This window comes from Mobula birostris, chromosome 13, assembly GCF_030028105.1.
Source record: "Mobula birostris isolate sMobBir1 chromosome 13, sMobBir1.hap1, whole genome shotgun sequence".
NCBI classification, from domain to species: domain Eukaryota; kingdom Metazoa; phylum Chordata; class Chondrichthyes; order Myliobatiformes; family Myliobatidae; genus Mobula; species Mobula birostris.
In genome coordinates, this window is record NC_092382.1 from 75,637,716 (window position 1) to 75,656,491 (window position 18,776).

The 18,776-nt window shown below is 42.4% G+C and overlaps 1 protein-coding gene across 1 annotated transcript in view; it reads right to left on the reverse strand.

The window, feature by feature from the left end:
* LOC140208006 (scavenger receptor cysteine-rich domain-containing protein DMBT1-like) overlaps positions 1-18,754 on the reverse strand; it is a 43,957-nt gene extending 25,203 nt beyond the window's left edge. Inside the window, exons 1-3 of the mRNA XM_072276538.1 lie at positions 18,730-18,754; positions 14,150-14,464; positions 117-428 (exon numbers count right to left, since the gene is read on the reverse strand). Coding sequence (XP_072132639.1) covers positions 117-428; positions 14,150-14,464; positions 18,730-18,754 — 652 coding nt within the window. The remainder of the gene's footprint in view (positions 1-116; positions 429-14,149; positions 14,465-18,729) is intronic.
* Between the last annotated feature and the right edge of the window lie 22 nt (positions 18,755-18,776).

The following is an 18,776-nucleotide window of genomic DNA, read 5'->3' on the forward strand; positions in this document are numbered from 1 at the left end:
TAATCTGTCCGTCAATGTCAGATGAAAATCATATGAAAAAGTACTCTGCTGATGGAATTTGCAAACCGCTAATGGGAAAAATGTCGAAAAGAAATACCTGGATCCTAGGTACTCACCAGAGCAGATCACACTGACATCATTCTCATGGGTGCAACGATGAGCTCCTGAAGAAAATGGACAGTCCCACAGCCCCGACTCATTACCCTGACATTCAAAGGCATCAGTCCATATATGTCCTGTTCCTTCTCCAAAATAAGCTCCTCCCCGCACCGCAACAGCGACTCCGCATTGAAGCTGTCGGCACACCACGCTGGCATCATCCATATCCCAGTGCAGATCACACACCGTGTTCCAGGTTTCTCCAAACTGCACTTCCAGTCTTCCAGAGCAGTCATCATTTCCGGACACCAATCTTGGAACTCGGTGGTCTGAGGAAGATATGAAGCACAGTTAGGAAAAAGAACATTTGAGAAATATGCAGCGAACTCCTCTTGCTTTCATTGTATATAAGGTCCCAATTGGTTCTCAAACAGATGACATTGCTTTCCACGTCCAAATTTCATAATGGGATATCGGAACTGAGTATCAAAATTACTTTCTCTCTTTGGTGGTTAATTAAGGCCAGATAATAGATTCTTAACACGTTTATTCCTATTATTTTTATATCCTCTTTTAACCAGAGGAAATTATATTATCTTTCTGATGGTATGATACCAAAGGCATGAAATATTATTATAATTAAGGAAAAAAGTAAGATTATTGTTATTATTATTATTATTATTATCATTATTATCATCATCATCATCGTCATCATCATCATCATTATCATCTTTAATTCTGGATATGGTGACGTTTGCATCGGAATCCCAAAAGCATCATTCATTTTTCTCAAAGGGAATACCGGGAAAAAGATTTATAAAAAAATACTTTTACTTCCCCATCGTCACTCCATGGTGGAGCCAAGTATTCACTGAAAAACGTGCATAGAAAAAAAAAATGATGTAATCATTCTATATAGAAGACAAATACTTTAAACATGAAATAATTCTGATGAAATTAAGTCAAGATTTTCGACGAAGAGACCATGGCTAAAAATAGCAGTCCACTTTCAATATTTCTTATTTAGAATTCTACAAAGGTAATGAATGCAAACACGGTAATTAAGTTAAGTCAAGACTGATTGCATTCGATTAGATTAGATTATTGTATTAGATTATGAGGACACTCTGTCTTCGTTTATTGTCATTTGGAAATGCATGCATGTATTAAGAAATGATACAATGTTCCTCCAGAGTGATATCACAAAAAAAAAAACAGGAAAAACCAAAGACTAACACTAACAAGACCACATAATTATAACATATAGTTACAGCAGTGCAAAGCAATACCATATTTTGATAAAGAGCAGACCATGGGAACGGTGAAAGAAGTCTCAAAGTTCCTATCGACTCCCGATAGTCCCCGATAGCAGGCGGAAAAAGGGAGAAACTCTCCCTGCCAGAAACCTACAGGCACCGACAACTGTCGGCGCATTGGAAACACCTGACCACAGCCGACTCTGAGTCCATCCGAAAACTTCGAGACTCCGACCAGCCCTTCGACGCCGAGCACCGAGCACCGTCTTTGCGCAGAGCTTGGACCCTATCCCGGCCGCCGAGCAATAAGCAAAGCCGATGACCCGGGGCCTTCCCCTCCGGAGATTCTGGATCACACAGTAGCAGCGGCAGCGAATAAGACATTTCAGAATTTTCCCCAGATGTTCCTCCGCTCTCTCACGTCTGTCTCCATCAATTAACGATTGTGCACGGCACCCTACTTGACAGACTACAGATATCATCTTCCATCTCTAAAGGTCCCTTAGCACTAAATTAATTTTATGCCTCCCGTTCTAAGTAGGTGCATGGCTCTTTCCACAGACATCGTCCCGTCTGTAGTTCCCTTCTCCAGTTATCCCTCCCCTCTAATCTTTCTCTGGGCATTTATCCCTGCAAGCAGCCAAAATTCTGCACTTGTTCATTCACCTCCTTCCTCCCCTCCATTAAAGGATGCAACGAGTCCTTCCAGGTAAGGTAACATTTCACCTACCAAATGCTATGGTCGTCTATTGTAACTGTTGTTTCTCTGCTGCCTCCGCTACATCTGTGAGACCTCGTCAATGTGCAGCTCATTTTTCACTCTCACAACAGAACTTCCCGATAGGCCAACAATTTAATTCTAACTTCCATTGCAACATGACCCTATGTGGACACATTCGGGGTGAAGTAACAAAACCTTGTCTACCGTTCTTGTAGATTTTATGCCGAAGGCATAAATATGGATTTCTCCTTGGAGTTAAAAGAAGTCGCTTCCCCTCCCCTCGTCTTCAGTTCCCTATTCTAGCCTCTTATGGCTTCTCACCTACCTAGCGCGTCCCTTGATATCCCTCCTCTTTCTTTACTTTACTTTACTTTATTTTCGCCAAACAATTGATACTAGAGCGTACAATCATCACAGCGATATTTGTTTCTGCGCTTCATGCTCCCTGGAGTACAAATCGATATTAAATATAATAAAAAACAAATAAATTATAGATAATAAATAGAAAAGGGAAAGTAAGGTAGTGCAGAAAACCCGAGACGCAGGTCCTGATATTTAGAGGCTAAGGCCCAGATCCGGGTCAGGATCCGTTCAGCAGTCTTATCACAGTTGGAAAGAAGCTGTTCCCAAATCTGGCCGTACGAGTCTTCGAGCCCCTGAGCCTTCTCCCGGAGGGAAGAGGGACGAAAAGTCTGTTGGCTGGGTAGGTCGTGTCCTTGATTATCCTGGCAGCACTGCTCCGACAGCGTGCGGTGTAAAGTGAGTCCAAGGACGGAAGATTGGTTTGTGTGATGTGCTGCGCAGTGTTCACGATCTTCTGCAGCTTCTTCCGATCTTAGGCAGGACAACTTCCATTCCAGGTTGTCATGCACCCTAGAAGAATGCTTACTATGTTGCATCTATAAAAATCAGTGAGGGTTTTAGGGGACAGGACAAATTTATTTAGCTTTCTCAGGAAGTAAAGGCGCTGGTGGGCCTTCTTGGAAGTGGACTCCGCTTGGTTGGACCAAGTCAGTTCATTTGTGCTATTGACCCCGAGAACTTCCATTTCTCTGAAGTGACGTTTCCCTTTCCTGTCAGATTCCTTCTATGCGTCTCTATAGTTTCCCCACCCATTTGCTCTCACCTATCAACTTCTAGCTGTGTTTCCTCACCACCTCCCATCTTTCCATTCAGGTGACTGCCCTTTCCATACTCTTCCATGAAGGGCTCGCCGAATCGTTTACTCATTTGCATGGACGCACAGACCATGTGCTTAGTTACAGCAGCGTTTCTGTTGGAGACTTTAGATTTCCCTTATCTTAATGGGTACGTTTAATGACACAGAAATATCATCAGTATACATCATGAAATTATTTTTTCTTCGCAAACATAGACGAAAACAAAGGAGTGCCCCAAAGTATGAGTAGCAGTTAAAAAGTTCGAACTCCGAAACGCATCCAGCTCCCCCTCCCACGCACAAGCTGCGGCAACGCAGCGATAACCCCCACCCACCAGCAAAAAAACATCAGCAGCCTCTACCGACCAGTCAAGCGTGCAGCGAACTATCAAAGACCCAGACTTGCAGTATCTCAAAAACGACGTGCACCCGATAATATGTCATATCACAGGCTCGCTTTCTCCCTAATAAGGGAACAAGAAGTGTCCCCGTTTCACAGTGAGAGGGGGAACATAAAACAACTCGCTGACTTAGGATTTTAAAAGTTTGTTGCGTCGTTCTTCCCGAGCTGATTCGGCAGCAGAAAGGCGCTGCTTTCCAGACAGACAAGCCACGGCAGTTAACTCGCTGCCGAAGTTCTTGTCTATGCAATGAGTCATTATTTTTTATATACGCTATAAGGTAACATCTCAGTCTGCTTTAGTGAAAAATAGTTTTATCTATTGTTCACAGATCTCCAGCTGCCCGTGCAATATCATTCCGACGCTTTTCTACACCCTGTCAAGTTTAATATTAGTATTCACATATCACGTCGATTATAATTGCATAAAATTTTAAATGCGCATTGGCATGAAGATTGCGTACAGCCTTAGCTCAACAGAATCACGCTCGAATCCTTGGCCAATGATGCAAATATACTCCACCAATTTTAATTGGCATGTCATTGCCGGTAAGCAAAGTACTCACCCCGGGCTCTCTATGCTCAGTAAAAGACCTCAAGATCTATATAATAATTCTTTCTGTTCGGATCTCTTCTAATTTCGAAAAAAAATATAACACCATGCATCTGAGTTAAATTCTTAAAGGCATTCCTTTCCGCACATTACCATTTGATCAAATTCCAGCCGTAACTGCAGGCAATATTCTTAACAAACCAATGTATCAGTAATTTGATGTCATCGACAGACCTAGTAATCATTATATTTGGATTGCAACACAATTCTTCAACCGATACGACAGAAGCAAGGAAAATGATTTTCCTCGGTCGCAAAACTGAAAGACAGAAACAGTACCTCAGTTTGGCTCTCTGTTACTATCAACAATAAAGTTTAGTATTGAAATAGCTACCCCAAAAGCAATACCACGTGAGTTAATTTTGTGGACCAAACTTCCATAAATTTCATGGAGGAATCATTTACCGCATTGCCTCGTCACTTCTCTTGTTTAGCTTTACTAAAATCTCAGTTTCATAGAATGGTACAGCGCATTACAGGCCCTTCAGCCTACAGCGTTGTTCCGATCATCAAACCCCGCCTCCTATATACCCCCCCACCTTAAATTCCTCCATATACCTGTCCAGTAATATTTCAAATTTCACGAGTGTATCTGCTTCCACCACTGACTCAGGCAGCGCATTCCACGCACCAACCACTCTCAGAGTACAAGATCTTCCTCTAATATCCCCCTTGAACTTCCCACCCCTTAGCTTTAAGCAATGTCCTCTTGTATTGAGCAGTGGTGCCCTGGAGAAGAGGCGCTGGCTGTCCACTTTAGCTATTCCTCTAGCTATATTGTATACCTCTATCACGTCTCCTCTCATCCTCCTTCGCTCCAAAGAGTAAAGCCCTAGCCCCTTTAATCTCTGACATAATCCATACTCTCTAAACCAGGCAGCATTCTCGTAAATCTCCTGTGTACCCTTTCTAATGCTTCCACATCCTTCTTATAGTAAGGCGACCAGAGCTGACAACAGACAATAGGTGCAGGAGTAGGCCATTTGGCCCTTCAAGCCAGCACCGCCACTCTCTCTGATCATGGCTGATCATCCACAATCAGTATCCAGTTCCTGCCTTATCCCCATTACCTTTGATTCCGCTATCTTTAAGAGCTCTATCCATCTCTTTCTTGAAAGCATCCAGAGACTTGGCCTCCACAGCCTTCTGGGGCAGAGCATTCCATATATACACTACTCTCTGGGTGAAAAAGTTTTTTCTCAACTCCGTTCTAAGTAGCCTACCCCTTCTTCTTAAACTGTGGCCTCTGGTTCTGGACTCACCTATCGGCGGGAACATGCTTCCTGCCTGCAGCGTGTCCAATCCCTTAATAATCTTATATGTTTCAATAAGATCCCCTCTCAGCCTTCTAAATTCCAGTGTATACAAGACCAGTCGCTCCAATCTTTTGACATATGACAGTTCCGCTATCCCGGGAATTAACCTTGTGAACCTACGCTGCACTCCCTCAATAGCAAGTATGTCCTTCCTCAAATTTGGAGAGCAAAACTGCTCACAACACTCCAGGTGTGGTCTCACCAGGGCCCTGTACAGCTGCAGAAGGACCTCTTTGCTCTTATACTCAATTCTCCTTGTTATGAAGGCCAGCATGCTATTAGCTTTCTTCACTGCCTGCTGTACGTGCATGTTTTCTTTCAGTGACTGATCCACAAGAACACCTGTATCTCCTTGCGCTTCCCTTTTTCCTAACTCGACTCCATTTAGATAATAATCTGCCTTCCCGTTCTTACCAGCAAAGTGGATAACCTCACATTTATCCACATTAAACTGCATCTGCCATGCATCTGCTCACTCACTCAGCCTGTCCAAGTCACCCTGCATTCTCATAACATCCTCTTCACATTTCACACTGCCACCCAGATTTGCGTCATCGGTAAATTTGCTAATATTACTTTTAATTCCCTCATCTAAATCATTAATATATATTGTAAATGGCTGCGGTCCCAGCACTGAACCCTGCGGTACCCCACTGGTCACCGCCTGCCATTCCGAAAGGGAGCCGTTAATCACTACTCTTTGTTTTCTGTCAGCCAGACAATTTTCAATCCAGGTCAGTACTCTGCTCCCAATACCATGTGCCCTAATTTTGCCCACTAATCTCCTATGTGGGACTTTATCAAAGTCTTTCTGAAAGTCCAGGCACACTACATCCACTGGCTCTCCCTTGTCCATTTTCATAGTTACATCTTCAAAAATAAATTCCAGAAGATTAGTCAAGCACGATTTCCCCTTCGTAAATCCATGCTGACTCGGACCAATCCTGTCACTGCCATCCAGATGTGTCGTAATTTCATATTTTATAATTGACTCCAGCATCTTTCCCATCACCGACGTCAGGCTAACCGAGGTATAATTCCCTGTTTCCTCTCTTCCTCCCTTCCTGAAGAGAGGGACAATATTAGCCACCCTCCAATCCACAGAAACTGATCCTGAATCTATAGAACATTGGAAAATGATTACCAATGCGTCCAAGATTCTAAAGCCACCTCCTTAAGTACCCTGGGATGCAGACCATCAGGTCCCGGGGACTTATCAGCCTTCAGACCCAACAGCCTATCCAACACCATTTCCTGCCTAATATAAATTTCCTTCAATTTATCCACTACCCTAGGTCTTTTGGCCACTATTACATCTGGCAGATTGTTTGTGTCTTCCCTAGTGAAGACAGATACAAAGTACCTATTCAACTCGACTGCCATTTTCTGGTTTCCCATAATAAATTCACCCGCTTCTGTCTTCAAGGGCCCAATTTTGATCTTAACTTTTTTTTTTTCCTTTTCACATACCTAAAAAAAAGCCTTTACTATCTTAGTTATATTCTTGGCTAGTTTACCTTCGTACCTCATTTTTGTTTTCTCTGCGTATTGCCTTTTTAGTTACCTTCTGTTGCTCTTTAAAATTTTCCCAGTCCTCCGGTTTCCTACTAGTCTTTGCTATGTTATACTTCTTCTCTTTTATTTTTATACTATCCATTACTTCCCTTGTCAGCCACGCCCTCCCCTTACTCCCCTTAGGATTTTTCTTCCTCTTGGAATGAACTGATCCTCACCTTCCGCATTATTCGCAGAAACACTTGCCATTGTTGTTCCACTGTATTCCCTGCTAGGGTATTGTTCCATTGAACTTTGACCAGCTCCTCCCTCATGGCAGCATAGCTCCCTTTGTTCAACTGTAATACTGACACTTCCGAGTTTCCAGTCTTCCTCTCAAGTTGTAGATGGACACTGGCCACAGTACTTCAAGTGTAGCCTAACCAGAGTTTTATAGAGCTGCATCATTACCTCGAGACTCTTAAACTCTATCCCTCGACTTATGAAAGCTAACACGCCATAAGCTTTCTTAACTACCCTATCTGCCTGTGAAGCAACTTTCAGGGATCTGTGGACATGTACCCCCAGATCCCTCTGTTCCTCCACACTACCACGTATCCTGCCATTTACTTTGTATTCTGCCTTGGAGTTTGTCCTTCCAAAGTGTACCACCTCACACTTCTCCGGGCTGAACTCCATCTGCCACTTCTCAGCCCACTTCTGCAACCTATCAATGACTCCCTGTGTCCGATCAACAATAAAGTTCACTATTGAAATAGCTGCCACAGCCGTGATACCAAGTGAGTTAATTTTATGTACCAAACTGGATGAAACATTTACCGCGTTGCCTCGTCAATTCTCTTGTTTAGTTTCTCGAAAGCCTCAATTTCATGATAGATGACTCCTCGTGGAAAAACGGCAAATCGCATTATACGAAATTCATACAAACCCTCACATTGAATCTACTTCCAAAATTGCACATGTAACACGCTGTACGGTTTCACTGCTAAGGCTTATGTAATGGCGTCTGTGTAATGTTCCACTGTTAAGGTAATGGCTTCTCTGAAGCAGCAATGTCTGTGTTCTGTATAGAGATAACGGGACTTTGGAATTCAGTGGCTAGCCAATAAGAGATTGTTGTTGTGTCTTATGATTCTGGAAGCAGCTGTTTTCGCGGTCTTTTGCCAGAGGGAGATCGAGGGATTAAGAGAGTGGACGCAAATGGAGAGATTCGGTCGGCTGCCAGACGGAGTGAACTCCGAGCGGGCGTTCGTAGGTGGGCGACGCTCGGAGAAGATCGATTGGTGGAAGGAAGGCTACTAAGTGAGGGCCAACGATTGTGCACACACTGTTTAATATGACTGGCGCCCTTTTTCTTCTGTATTTTGTTTCTCTACTAACCACATAGTCAAAGTAAGAGTTATAAAGCTTAATCATTTAATCGCGTATTGTGTACTGCTTGTTATTTCGGGGTACTCACTTGTAACAGGGGACACATCGCGCAGCTTCCACCAAAACGGGTTTCTTAAGTTTGGCCGGGCAGGGGGGTTATCACCCCTGAGATCAAGCCGCTAGGCGAGGCGAGTGTTACACACCTTTCATACAGTTTATTGTTCTGAATACTCGATGGTCATTGCAGTCAACATACATAAAGGCTTTGCATTAAACTCCCTGAATCTTCAGCTGCATCTCCTGTAGCTAACAAAAATGCATTGATCTTTGCCAGGGTTCGATATTTCTGAATTTGTTTACCACGACGTCGAGGGATAGCATTCTGAAACTGACCCCAAAACATAGTTTGCAAGATACAAGCAGATCAGATGAGGTAGATTCTTTTTTTCAGACAATAGAGGTTATCTGGAAGAAACGTTCGCAGGTTGATACTTTCTCTTTGGCCGTACATTCAAGATGTCATTCAGAGTCTGTCAGGCAAAACATGCCCCCATATTCATATAAGATTAAATATTTGTCGTTATGTATTTTATAGCATTGTAAAGACCAACTCTCTTGCTCTCTAATGATTTATATGCATTGATCAAGCCATGTTTCAACTTGGGACACACGTTTCCGTAGGATTTACTGTAACCCTGTACAGCGCCAGTGATGAAGATTGAATTCCCTCCACGGTCTGTAAGGTGTTTCGCCGTCCTGCCAAAGACCGCGTAGGCTGCTTCGGGGTGTTCCGGCTTACTCACATTCAAAATATGTTCAAGTTATTCGGGGTTAGTGAGTGGTGAACATGCTGTATTGAATCATGGCCGATGTTCGTCTTCAACTTATGAGACGCGTTTCACTGAATGTTTCTATGATTCAATGTACAGATGATAAACAAACAAACTCTTCATTCTATTTTTAACCTAATTTTACTGAATATAACTTTTTCACAGGTTACCCACTCTGTCTCCTTCACTAAGTTACTCAATTTCCAGCAATATTTTTGTATCACAAGTGTGGATTAACCACAGCTGTATAAAATTCAAATTAATGAAAATATTCTCTTTTTAATCTATATCCTGTTGTATTATATATTAGATATCTAACAATTTCTTTTCATCTATACAATTGATAATTATACGACAAGCATTTATTTCCTAGTTATTGATACACATCGTACACAACAGAAGTTGAAGCACCGCCCTTTGGATGCAAAATCGGGCACAGATTAACAATAAGACAAGTATTGTTCTGTAATTGGATTCTGTCTCCTGCAGTGCAGCGTAATTTCAAAATTATTCAGCTTGCCTTGCAACCCATATGCCTCACCTTTACGAAATCCCGTTATGCGAATCCTTGCGCAAAATATTTTAATGGGCACTGCTGTACCATCAAGAATATTCACAATTACTTGAACAATTAATCAAGTTTATTAGAAACACGAGGTTACCGCATCACAACGTTATGCAGACTATGCAGAATCAGACCCCGCCTTTCCAGTAATCTTTTGTTTCCCTAGTGAATACAAGTATCGTCCTGCGGAGTTCCTGCCCGTTGACGACGTTAAGAAAAGTCAGAAATAGTTCCAGACGATAGAATCCCAGCAAGCCTATACAATTACCTGTTTTAGTAAAAGTTATTTAATTGTTAAGGACTGTTAAATTTAACTAAATAGAGGTTAGCAAAATCGAAGAATTACATTAAAAATATTATCGCTAGGTGTTATATTAATATATATTAGGTATGCTGTCTGGATTTTATGACAACAGATTCTCCTCGTCAAAGGCGGAGAAATCAAAGCTAAACCAGAATATGTAAACCATAGTACGGCTCAGTTGTATAAATTGCTACTGTGTAAACCGATTTTGCTTCATGGGATTTGACGGAGAGAGAATTGCTTGACTGCAGTCATGAAGACTTGATTTGAGTAACTTTCGAACCAGTAAGTCCTTCTCGCCGTCTGCTACAGCGAGACAACTGCAAGGATCTCGTAAGCTGCAAAAAGTTGTAAATTTTGCCAGTCCCATCATGAGAACTGGTCTGTGTAATATCCAGGACACGTCAAGGAGCGGTGCCTCAAAGAAGCGGTCTCAGTCATTAAAGAGACTCCCTCCAAAAAGGACATGCCAATTCTCATCGGTAACATCAAGAAGGGGGCACGGAAGCCTGAAGGCACTCGCTCATCGATTCGTGAACAGCTTCTTTCCATCTGCCATCCGATTTCTGAATTGACCTTGAACCCATGATCAAGGCCCCACTATTCTTTTTATCTGTTTTTGCACCCTTTATTTAAATTAGCTATTTCACACACACACACACACACACACACACACACACACTCACACATATGCCATGTCATATATATATCATGACATATATGCAACAAATGGACCAGCATTGATGAAGTGACGGAGTGAACCTGATGTGCCGAATGGCATTATGTTGCTCTGATATCTATGGTCATATATATATATATATACACCTAATGCAATTCACGGTTGTTCTATATTTTCCCGTATTGCATTATCTGGCTGCTACAATGTTAACACACTTCACGCCAAATGCCGGTAATATTAATTCCGATTCTGAGTCCGGAAACCCGATGACCGAAGCAGTAGCCTCTCTAGAAACGGCAGCATGTACTACGGTGCACTTCTCTTTTCCGCTGTTAGTAGAGACCCCTTTCGGCCGTATCTCCAATTTTATGAGGTAGAGAACTCACTCTGAATCCCTTGCTCTCTGTTTCCCGTTCAGGCAATCTACAACATTGTCCCGGAATGGAACGGTGTGCTTCATATTTTCTCTATACAGGACTGGTGATTAGTTCAGTTCATCCAGAGGTTTAATTTTATTCAAGTTTCCTGCAGTCCCGATAGCATTTCATCCTTTCAAGTGTGAAAATGTCTGGGAATAATTTTATATGAAACAGTAATTTCGGAATTGCATTAACCTTATTTTTTCCAGATTGTTTTCATACACTGTGGGTTCAATTACTGGTTCTGCGAGACAATGGGAGTTACATAACGGCAACATTTGCTTGCATTTGATACTTAAAATGCAACGCTGCAGTTAACAAAAATCTGAAACAAATAGAAAAGAACACAGAAGCACACAGACCGCATTATCAATTCAAAGAGTACATGCACGTTCTGAGGTCGAAGTTAGTTCGTTATAACTAAAAATGCAAACGATTCTATGTAATGATACCAAGCATTAGCGATGATCTGAAATCATGTTCATATTTCCTCACAAAATGAATGTGGAATCTAATTCGGAGGGAGGTTGGCATTCACAATGCCATCAGTGTGACCATAAGAACATAAGTTATGAGAGCAGAAGTAGCCATTCGGTCCATCCAGTATGCTCCGCCATTCAGTCATGGCTGATCCAATTTTTCCAGTCATCCCCACTCCCCTGCCTTCCCCCCAAACCCTCTGACGTCCTGACTAATCAAGAACCTATTTACCTCTGCCTTAAATGCATTCAATGACTTGGTTTCCACAGCCGCTCGGGGCAACAAATTCCACAGATTTTCCACCCTCTGACGAATGTAGTGTATCCGTATCTCTGCTCGAAAAGGTCGCCCTTCAATTCTGAATTCGTATCCTCTTGGCAAAGACTTCCCGTCCATGGGAAACATTTTTTTGCCGTATCTAATCTGTTCAGGATTTTTAACATTTTGAATATTTCTATAAGACCCTCCCTCATTCTCTGGAACTCCAGGGAGCACAGCCAAAGGGCTGCCCATCCATTCCTGGAATCATTCTCGTGAATCTTCTCCGAACCCCAATGTCAGTATATCCTTTCTAAAATAAGGTGGCCAAGACTGCACACAATACACCGTGTGGTCTGCAACCTCCTTATAAAGCCTCAACATCATATCCCAGCTCTTACATTCTTTACCTCTAGAAACGAATGCCAACATTGCATTTGCCGCCTTCAGCACCATCTCAGCCTGAAGGGTAACCTCATGGTATCCAGCACAAGGACTCCCAAGTCCCTTCGTATCTATGCATTTTGGATTATCTCCCCATCTAAATAATAGTCTGCCCGTTTATTTCTTTTCCATGCACTTTCCAACGTTGTATTTCATTTGTCACGTATTTGCCCATTATCCTAAACTATCCAAGTCTCTAAACACTGCAGGCTTTTCCACCTATCTTTGTATCATCGGCAAATTTAGCCACGAGTCCATTAATTCCACAGTCCATATCATTGACATTCATCGTAAAATGCAACAGTCCCAACACCGACTCCCGTGGAACTCCACTGGTAATCGGCAGCCAGCCAGAATAAGATCTGTTTTCTGCCGAACAGCCAATGCTCCACCCATGCTAGCAATTCCCATGTAATTCGATGGCTCTTATCTACCATATTGGTCGCCAGCGTCCTTCCATATTTCATCTTTATTCCTTATGACCATCTTTGTTTCCTTCTGCAATCTTGATCTTCCTGTAGCTTTGACCTCTTTTGTTTTTACTTTGGCTCCCACTTCACTTGTCCGCCACGGTAGTGTCCTTCTTCCATTCGTAAATCTCTTCCTTTTTGGCAATATATCTGTCTTGTACTTCTCTCATTTTTTCACAGAAACACCAGCCATTTCTGTTCTGCTGTCCTTCCTGCTAGTGTCCCTTTCCAATCACCTTGTTCTGTTCCTTTCTCATGCCATTGTAATTTCATTTACTCCACTCAAATACCAGCACATTGGGATTTAGTTCCTCCTTATCAAATTGCAGAGTGAACTCCATCATATTCTGATCACTTTTCCCTGAGGGTCCTTTAACCATGAGCTCTCTTATCACCTCCAGATCATTGTGCAACACCCGATTCAGCACAGCCGATCCCACAGTGCGCTCATCAACGAGCTGTTCTACATTGCACAAATTCTCTCTCGAGGTTCAGTACTGATCTGGTTTTCCCAATCCTCTTTCATGCTGAAGTCCCCAACTAATATCATGACATTACCCTTCTGACACTGTCTTTTTATCTCCTGCTGCAATTTGTAATCGACATTATGGATACTGTTTGGAAGTCTTTATGAAACTGCCAGTAGGTTCCTTTCACACTTGACATTTCTTAACTCACCCCAGAGAGACTCTACACCTTCCAATCCTATAACATCCCTTTCCAATGATTTAACATTACTTCATATACAGAGGACCACAACACCTGCTCTGCGTTCTAGCTTATCTTTCCGATGCACCGTATATCCTTGAGAAATGTAAGGACAAATTCCTAATCCCTTACTTCCTATACGACTCATCACATTTTATTGACACTTCGCAAGTAGCTGAAGTTTACTGACAACTTCGAAGTAAAACCAGTGGGGCCAGCAACAGCTGTGGTGCAAAAAAAAATGCTAAAATATCGAGTTTGGTCTATATTAGACCTGACGACAACATTCTGCATTTTCTTACTCACAGATGTCGCTTGATCCGTTCAATCGTTCTGGTGGCTGTGCCGGCTGTCACATATTTACGATTTTATGTAGGTGCTTGAAATCAGAAAGCTCTCTCAACATGGCAGGAATAATCTCTAAATAGATAGATTTATTAACAGATCTCTCGCAGCGAGCGGTAAGTTTGTGTTATTCTAATTCTAAGACAGCCCGGATCAATAAAGACAGGGTGTATCCAGAGAAAAGGGGCTCAGTTTACCTGCGCAGATAACGCCGGCATAGTTGGGTTGAGGATGGTTGTAGAAACTCCATTTTTTTGTTTCACATTCCCGTAGAGCAGCCTCGGCCCCGTTGCAGTTAACATTATACGTTATAACGTAGTCAAAAACCTTTCCAAAGTGATATTCGTGTGGGGCTTTCAGCGCGGCGCCGCAGCTCAGCTCTCTGCACACCACAGTTGCATCCTGCAAATCCCAGCCCGAAGCATAGACAGGTCTCCAGTATCCCCCGAAGTTCACTTCCAGTCTCCCGGCGCATGGACTGCCTCCTTTTTCCAGTCTCACCTTCAAACTTTCTGGAATAAAAAAAAAACGATTAAATGTTAACACAAGAGTTTTTGAACAAACTAGAAACTTTGAGCAACAGACACGAAATGCTGACGGACCTTTGCACATCAGTCAGCATCCATAGACAGAAGCAAAGCACCCAAAATACGAACATTGATTATTAACGCTGAAGAATGGCCTGATCCCGATTGTGTGTTGATTTCCATATATGTCTTATTGAGACACTGCATATATTTATTAATTAAATAAACAAACAAACAAATAAATAAACATATAAGCAGTTAAACTGATAAATTAGTATTTTATATACACATTCATTGGTAAGTTAGTTTATCTAGAAACAGGCTGAGTGAACTCGGCCTTTTCTCCATGGAGCGACGGAGGGTGAGAGGTGACCTGATAGAGATGTATAAGATGATGAGAGGTATTGATCGTGTGGGTAGTCAGACGCTTTTTCCCAGGGCTGAAATGGTTGCCACAAGAGGACATAGTTTTAAGGTGCTGGGGAGTAGGTACAGAGGAGATGTCAGAGGTACGTTTTCTACGCAGGAAGTGGTGAGTGCGTGGAATGGGCTGCCGGCAACGGTGGTGGAGGCGGATACGATAGGGTCTTTTAAGAGACTTATAGATAGGTACATGGAGCTTAGAAAAATAGAGGGCTATGTGTACGCCCTCATAAGAGAGGAAAAAATATCAGAAGCACCTAAGGGACAACCTCTTAAACCACATGGTGACAGGTGCACCAGCGAACTGCGAGAGAAAGTAGTTGAAACAGTTAAAGAAACGTAACTTTAAATCCACTTCGACAGATATAAAGATAGAACATGTTAGCAGAGATATGGGACACCGTGTGTCAAATAGGATCATATTATCATGTTGGTTTCTTGTATAGGTTAGGGGAAAAGAACTGTTGCGGTGCTGAATTACACTACAATCAATGGCAGCAAATTGTGGAATTTGGAGCAACTGAAAAAGAAATGTGGACGAAATAAGAAAACGATCATCATCTGCTGCACATTGATTTTGTCTTTGATCATCAAATTCTAGACATTTCTGGTTCGAGTCTGTGCAGTCTGGACATCGACAAATTAATGCACGGCTGAGCCGCTAGTGCAGGGGATAGGGCTTCAGGTTCTTGGGTCATTGGGATGACTGCTGGGAGAAATATGACTTATACCAAAGCGACGGGTTGCACCTGAACCCGAAGCGTGCCCATATCCTCGCGGTTGGGTTTGTTAGAGCGGCTGTGCAGTGTTTAAACTGTTGGCAGCTGGTGACAACCAGAGTGAAGGGACTCAGAATAAGACGGATGGTATAAAACCAAATATAGCGTATAGTAAGATTGTCACGAAGGTCGTGTAGATGACAGGATAAAATTAAGGATGCAGTATCAATAAAGGGGAGCTAATACAGTACACAAAGTGTTTTAACAGTGCACGGGGTACAGGAAATATGGTGGATGTTCTTGTTACACCATTGCAGATTATCAGGTATGATGTTGTGGCCATCAGCGAATCATGGCTGAAGGATAGCTGTAGTTGGCAGCTGAATGTCTGAGGGTACACGTTACATTGAAGCGATAAGAATGGCTGCAGAGAGGGTGGCAGGGTAGGGTGGTAAAGGATGACATCAAATCTTTAGAAATATGTGACATAGAAACAGAAGTTGTTGAATCCATGTTGGTTGATTTCAGGAACTGCAAAGGAAAAGACCCTAGTTACAGTTATATACAGGCCTCCCAACAGGAGTTCAGATGTGAACCAGCGGGACATAGAAAAGGCGTGTCAAAAGGGCAAATGTATTATAATGATGGAATACTTCAACATGCAGGGTGACTGGGAAATCGGATTAGTTATTAGTCTCAAGGCAGTGAGTTTATTGAATGGTGCAAGATGGCTTTTTCGAGCAATTTGTCGTTCAGTCTACTAGGGGATCAACTATACTGGATTGGGTGTCTTATAATCAAACGGAGGTGATCAGGGAGTATGAGGTAAATGGACTGCATGCAGTAATCACAATATGATTAAGTTCAACTTAAAATTCTACAGGAAAAAAATAAAATCTGAAGCAGAAATATTTTAGTTGAGTAAATGTATTGCCCCAGCGTGAGAAAGGAGTTGACCGAAGTAAATTGGAACGAGCTGCTGGCAGGGTTGAGAGCAGGGCCGCAATGGCGTGCGTTTCTGGGGGCAAAAAAATGAGTAAAGTGAAGACAAGATGTATTTGAAAAAAACGAAGAAATACTCAACAGGCAAAACAGAACAGCCGTGTCTGACAAGGCAAGTGAAAGTTAAAGGAAAAGGAACGGCAGACAACACCGCAGAAATTACCTGGAAGCTGGAGGAAGCGTTTCGAAATCTACAGACAGGAACTCAAAAATCATTTGGAGGAAAAAAGGTGAAAAGATGAAAGCAAGCTAGCAAACAAGTTCAAAGTCAATAGTATTTTTTTCAAGTACGTAAACAATAAAATCAGGATGAGAGTGGATAAAGGATCGCTAGAAAATGAGGCGGGAGAAATAATAACGGGGCACAAGGAGATGACAGATGAGCTAAATGAGTTCCTTGCATCAGTCTTCAATGTTGAAGACAATTGAAGTGTGCCAGGTATTAAAGGGAGTGAGGGAAGAAAAGTGAGTGCAGTTACTATTACAAGGGAGTATGGTGTTCAAAAATCTGAAACAGCGAAGGGTACATCAGTCATCCGGTCCAAACGAACAGCATCCTAGGGTTCTGAAAGAGGTAGCGGTAGATATTGCACAGGCATTATTAATAATCTTCCATAAAACATTTGATTCTGGAATGGTGCCAGATGAATGGTAAATTTCAGAACTCACTCCACTCTTTAAGGAAGAAGGAAGGCAGCAGAAAGGAAATTATGAACCAGCCAGCGTGACTTCAGTGGTTAGAAACATGTTTGATGCAATCGCTAACGATAAAGTAATGGAGTACTTGGTGACACAGGGCACGGCAGGCCAAACTCAGCTTGGACTCCATAACGGAAAATCTTGCCTAGCGAATCTGCAGATATTCCTTCTCGAGATTACAAGTAGGATTGATAAAGGGGATGCAGAGGATGTCGATTATTTAAACTCTCAGAAGAGCTTTCACAAGGTGCCATATATGATGCTGCTTAACAAGGTAGAGGCCATGGTCTTACAGAAAAATGGTGAGATCATTGGCTGATTGCTAGGAAGCAGCGAGTGGGAAAAGTCATTTCAGTTGGCTGCCAGAGTCTAGTGGTGTTTCGGAGGGTTCTGTTTCGGGATTGCTTCTTTTCATGCCGTATGTCAATGGTTTAGATGATGAAATAGACGGCTTTGTTGTCAGGTGTGCAGATGATATGAAGATTGGCGTAAGGACAGGTAGTGTTGTGGAAACTGGCGAAGGACGTAGACATGTTGGGAGAATAGGGAACAAAGTGGCAAATGAAATACAATGATGGAAAATGTATGATCATGAACTTTGGTAATAGATATAAAGGTACAGACTACTTTCTAAAAAGGGAGAAATTCAAACCAAAATCTGAGCTGCAAAGGGACCTGGGTGTCCTGGTGGAAAACACCCGAAAGGGTTAACTTGTAGGCTGAGTCGATGGTGAGTAAAGCAAACGCATTATTTTGCTCTAGCATTTTCATTTTCAAGACGACTAGAAAAAAAGTGATGTGGAGGATTTATTCGCCACGAGTGAGGCTTCACCTTGAGCATTGTTAACAGATTTGTGCTCCCATTCTAAGAAAAACATACGCCTGTATTGAAATAGGTTCAGAGGATGTTGTAACGATGAGTCCACGAATGAAAGGATTCTCACAGAAGAACGTTTAATACCACGGATCTGTACGCGCTGTAACTTACAAGGATGGGGAGGGGATCGCGGTGAAAATTTCGAATGTTGAAAGCCTAGTCAGAAAACATGTGAAAAGGATGTTTCCCGTGCAGGAGGATTCTTGGACAGAAGGGAACAGCCTCACGAAAGAGGGACGTCCATATAGAACAGAGATGCTGAGATTTTTTTTTTTTTTGCCAGAGGGAGGTAAATTTGTGAATTTATTACGAAAGACTGCGCTGAAAGTCAAGTCGTTGGGGATATTTAAGACAGAACTTGATAAGCTCTTGATGGGCACGGCAAGAAAATTTACAGAGGGAAGTCCGGGGAGTGGAGTCGAGGAAGGGGGAAATGATCAGGCGTGACTGAAAGCGTTGCAGACTCATTGGATCAAGTAGTCTAATTCTGCTCCGATGTCTCATGGTCTTACGGAGAATCTCTCTCCCACCACAGATGCTGTTCGACCTGGTCATATGATCGTGTAGTTCTGCAGAC